Consider the following 5670-nt stretch of genomic DNA (forward strand, 5'->3'; position numbering starts at 1 on the left):
ATTGCATTGCTTATAAAAAGTTCAACAATATATTATTTGATAAATTATGATACATACATATGAATATGATTTCAAGGAAAATATAAAAAGAGAAAAATAAAGGTAGAATAAATAATCATCTAAATAAAATGCTTATAAGCAAACCTACACAAATACAAATCAAGACAATTGTTATCATTAGACTTCTAAAAGAAATATAAAAGAATAATAAAAGGTTTAAATAACCACTAAACATATATGAAATGTTTATAAGCATTAAAAATTCATTTTAGTATGAAAACCAATAGAAAGAGAATCAAGTCTTCTATTGGAAAATGTAAACGCCTCCTACATGGGTGATGAATGTGTGCTCACTGAAGTTATGGTCTTCAAGAGGTGTCATCTCTCTCTTTCATTTGTACACTGTTATATTAATCAAATTTAGAAATCTCCGCTTCTTTGCTTGTGATCGATAATAAAATACAAAAGTCTATTATTAAATGAGAATATAAAATAATGGCTATTTCAAATTCCAACTTACAAACATGCAATTACATAAGGTCCATAACTTCCCTCACACTTCTACAAAGTATGCAAATGATGAAGTAGGACCGGACAATGCCGAAAGATGGATAGAAATTTATAAACATGTATATAACTATGTAAGTATGGGTGTAATATAATACAAATGTAGTTTAAAGTAAATATGTTATCAAAATAATTTGTATGTTATATATGTATCCCATATGCATTATAATGAAAGAAGGATGGTGCCAAAACAATTGATTCATGTGCAAGACAAAAAGGAGTATAGATAAGAAATACTCCCAACTTAATTTTCGAGTTATTATAATTATTATTAATTAAAAATCAAGAAGAATATGAAAAGATAAGCATTAATAATGAATGAACACTCAAATTGAATTTTGTTTTTAATATATATATATACTATTTAAGTGTAACAAAGTCGTAACCTTCAGTTAAAAAACTTTTCACCTATCTAATTCTTTATTTACCATCATTTATTAAATATAAAACTTTTTTTTAACATCAATATACCATGTCTTATTTATTAACCTTATTAACTAATCTAGGAGTCAATATTTAAATGGTATAGATAGATTGTTATTATTATATTATATTATACTATTTTAAAGTCCTCAAAATTTGCGGATTTTATACATGAAAAAATTATAATATAATTGTTAATTCGTTGTTATAAATATATATGAATTGGTATTCATATTTGATTGTTTATATATAATTGTTAATTTGTTGTTATAAACATATATGAGCGGGTCAACTTAGCAAACACATGTTAACTATTTTCATATATATTAAATACAACCATTATATTGGAACCGGGCTTTTTCTAAAGCGAAATATTTTGGATAAAACTAATTATATTAAGTGAACATTATGTATATATAAAGACCTTAAGTGAACATTACGTAAGGAAAAAGACCTGGTTTCTTTAAGTATCTTATTTTCAAATGTACAATCTATCTATCTATACATCTATCTATATATACATTATTATAAAGCGCGTGCGAATAATCCTACGTGTCAATTTCTCAATTAATCTAAATTAAATTTGCACATGTGTCAATTTCTCAATTAAACTGAATTAAATAATATTTCTAAATTAAATTTTTATATAAGTTGAAAATCTATCTAACATACTTATCATGAAATTCAAAGATATTTACAAATTCTTAATTAAATTATGATTACACATGCGTATTAGTTAAGGGGATTATAAATAAGCCGTAGAAAATAATACAATAACAAAATATGGTAGCTGACTTCGATACAATTAGAAAACTACACCATTAAAATAGGGGGATTATTATTATTTTATTCAACAAAAAATAAAATACAATAACAAATGTATGGAAGTTTATGCGTAGAGATTTATTTATTATTAATATTAATATATTTATAGGAAGGACTTTCTCTACTTCTTGGAATGTATTACTCTCGATGGATAAATGACTTCTCTTTATTCAAAAATAGAGGAATGATTGTTTACATCTCAACTCCCTCATACATACACTGGTATTGAGTTTTGTTGTTGTTGTATTAATATATTTACATATATAGTTACTAAATATAACTCTGATTATTTTTTTTATACAAATCTAATCCATTAGTAAAACTGCTTTCCCTATAATTTGCCAATTTTTTAACAAAAAAAATAAAACAAAACTAAAATAATAACTCCCTAAAATAACTGTTTTTTGTTTTGTAATCTTATATATACACGTAAGCAATGGCGGAAGCAAAAATTCTTTTCATCGGAGGCGAATTTTTTTTTTAAAGCGTAGAAATTTCTTTTTGACTAAAAATGAAAGTTTTGAGGCAAAATTTGGAGGTTTTGTGGCAAAATTTGAAGGTTTAGGACAAATTTTAGAGGTTTTAAGACAAAATTTGAAGGTTTTATTGCAAAATATAGAGCTTTTGAGATAAAATATGAAGACTTTGGAGCAAAAAAAATTTCACTGAAGCAAAGTTGAAAAATCCAAAATTTTTACACTGAAAATTGCAAATTCACCGGGGGTGACTGCCCCTATGTCCCCTGTTAATTTTCACCCATGCACGTAAGAAACTGTCTTTGGTAAACAATCAAACAATTTTACTAGAATATGTCATAATTTATATTTCTTCAAAATCTAGATCACAGGCAGATTGTTTCTTATAATTAATTACTTATAGATCAATCGCAATAATAAAACATATATTCAAATCATGGGCTACTAAAATGATTATTTCTTATAATTGATTATTTCTTTACTTTTCACGTTTCCAGTTTCCGTGCAACGCACGGGCTCATAAAACTAGTTTATGTATATATGTAATAAGTACTCCGTAGAAAACTCTTCGTGGGTTGGCTTTTTGAATAATTTGTGGATCGAGAACTCTTTGTGGGTTGGTTTTTTGAATATGAAAAATATATAAACGGGTGCGGGCTTTTCAGGTTGGATCAGAAAATGGGTTGCCGCCACAAACTTATTAAAGTTAATTATGGGCCAAATATTTACTCATCGTTAGCTGACTTTTTTTAATATTATTTTTAACTTCTATTCATAAATTTGAGTAGGAACTTTTTTATATGACATTAATCTGTTTATTTAGGAAAAAAAACGAAAGTTTATATAACAAATAACTTTGATCAATCAATGACAAGCCGTAATATAATACAAGGAACAATGCTAGATTATTACGAGTAATAATCTGGTATCCATACTCTATATACTTGAAACAAGCATATCAAAAATTACAATTTGCAAATATAATTCAACAACATTTTTTGATTCGATCAAATTGTCAAACAAAATTACAAATTCATCGAATTAACGTCTTCTTACACTCAACAGAACAAATATGATCCTACAAAAAGCATATGCAATACAAATACATATGTACAATATATACAAATGTAATGCAATTTCTAATAGTATATTTATATTTATAATAGTATAAAACCGTAAATATTATTGATGACATAAGACCCTATTTATAGAATACATAGAGACCATTATAAGATACATACTGATTTTTTTAGACAGATAATTAATTTGTGGATTTAATGCATTGGATATTAGTTACAACATTACTTATTATTGAATTTTTGTTTAATTATGTGGTATATGGATTGGAGATATTTCACTTAGAGTAAGATAGTAAGTTGTATCTGTTTTCGATTGAAAAAAATAAGTAATAACACAAGTATTGATCGTTTTATTGATGTATATTGATAAAGCTTGAATTGGTACAAAATGTTGTTACAATGGTGCCTTTTATACAAGTTGTATGGAACAGCTGCCTATTCTAAAATAAGAAACGATTTCCTAAATATGGAAATAGAACTGTATGATAGTTGTACTGAATTCTCGGAGATAGCTATAGCTGCTTCATTATCACACATAATTTTGATGGGAGCACTAGGAGGAAATTCAATTTCTGTCAAGAGTTTCTAAATCCATAGGGCTTCAGTTACCCCTCTGGCAATCCCTCTAAATTCGGCTTCGGCACTTGATAAAGCTACTACTTTTTGTTTCTTGCTTCTCCATGTGACCAAGTTACCTTCGACGAGAGCAAAGTATTCGGATGTTGATTTCCTATCCTTTTTTCTCCCCCGTACCCTGCATCAGTGTAAATCTGTGTTTCTAGGTGATCGTTTTTGCTGAATAAAACCCCGTCTCCAGCTGTTCCTTTTAGATATTTGATTATTCTCCATACAGTTACCATATGATGACGTTGAGGTTGATGCATGTATTGACTGACAACTCCCACGACATGAGCTATATCTGGGCGAGTATGGGCAAGATATGTGAGTTTTCCCACTATTCTTTGGTATTGACCTCGGTCTGCTAAATCGGCATCTTCTTCCATGTATAGCCTTTGATTAGGAATCATTGGAGTATTAGCAGGTTTGCAGTCGATCATACCTGTTTCAGCAAGGAGGTCAAGTATATATTTCTTTTGATAAATAAAGATTCCCTTTTTAGATCTTAAGACTTCAATCCCTATGAAACATTTAAGCCCTCCCAAGTCCTTCATTTCAAATTCTTTAAATAAATTTGCCTATATGCTTGAAATTTCCTCTTGATCATTTCCAGTATTAATCATGTCATCAACATAAATTATGAGACACATACTTTGTTTAAAACCGTAATTTTTCATTGCTATAGTTAAACGCCCAATCCAAGCCCTAGGAGATTGTTTTAAGCTATAAAGGTTTTTTTTTAAGATGACAAACTTTCCTTTCTTTAAAGTCAGAGGTGAATTAGGGGGGGGGGGGGTGGGGGGTGCCTCCATGTAGACTTCTTCTTTGAGTTCTCCATGTAGGAAGACATTTTTAACGTCAAATTGATGTAGTGGCCAATCTTTATTTATTGCAACTAAGAAAAGGACTCTGATTGTATCAATTTTGGCCATGGGTGAAAAGGTTTCAGAATAGTCAACACCATATTTTTGAGTGTATCCTTTAGCTACGAGCTGAGCTTTGTATCTTTCAATTGATCCATCAGCTTTGTGCTTAACTGTGAAAACCCATCGACATCCAACCAGTTTCTTTGATTCTGGAAGTATGCACTTTTCCCACGTATTATTTTCCATGAGAGCTTTCATTTCACTTTCGATTGCTTCTTCCAGTTAGGAGATTTCAGGGCTTGTTCAAAGGTCGTAGGAATTTCTTCAGAGTAGACAGCGGAAGTAAATTTCTTTGCTTCTTCTGATACATTTTTTTTGGCGATGTTAGCCATTGGATACCTTGATCTTGAAGAATCTCTTTCGGGAGAATATCTTTTTGGTGGATTCCCCGATTAACTCTGAGAGATAGACTATATTGTCGTGGTTCAGTTTCAAGTTCGGGTTGTAGTTCAGGTTCAAGTTCAGGCTGTGGTTCAGGTTCAGGTTCAGGTTGACCTTGTTGGTCAGTTTGTACCGTTCTTTCCTGTGCTGATGTATTCACTACACTTTCATGATTAGTACTATTAGTTTCAAGAGACCCAGAACTAACTTCGGTAAGGTTGGGAAGATCATTAGTAGTACTGGATGGTGGGTTACCAAGTGATGTGGTATGAGTCACTTCTTCAGATGATGGTAAATCTAGCCAACTCACAGTATCACTAGAATCTGACTCCCCCTGACTCGTGTGTTGGGTATAGAAATATTCAGTTTCCAAAA

The 5670-nt window shown here is 30.0% G+C and overlaps 1 protein-coding gene across 1 annotated transcript; it reads right to left on the reverse strand.

Annotated features, from left to right (window-relative positions):
* Window positions 1-4026: 4026 nt before the first annotated feature.
* On the reverse strand, window positions 4027-4542 carry LOC139853404 (uncharacterized mitochondrial protein AtMg00810-like). Its single transcript, XM_071842799.1, has one exon. It carries the CDS (start codon window positions 4540-4542, stop codon window positions 4027-4029), a length of 516 nt encoding a protein of 171 aa, XP_071698900.1.
* Window positions 4543-5670: the final 1128 nt, after the last annotated feature.

The sequence above is a fragment of the Rutidosis leptorrhynchoides genome, chromosome 6 (assembly GCF_046630445.1).
Source record: "Rutidosis leptorrhynchoides isolate AG116_Rl617_1_P2 chromosome 6, CSIRO_AGI_Rlap_v1, whole genome shotgun sequence".
NCBI lineage: Eukaryota > Viridiplantae > Streptophyta > Magnoliopsida > Asterales > Asteraceae > Rutidosis > Rutidosis leptorrhynchoides.

What these genes read in the sequence shown, in the direction of transcription:
- LOC139853404 (XM_071842799.1), bottom strand. Translation starts at nt 4,542, where the DNA reads ATGAAGGACTTGGGAGGGCTTAAATGTTTCATAGGGATTGAAGTCTTA.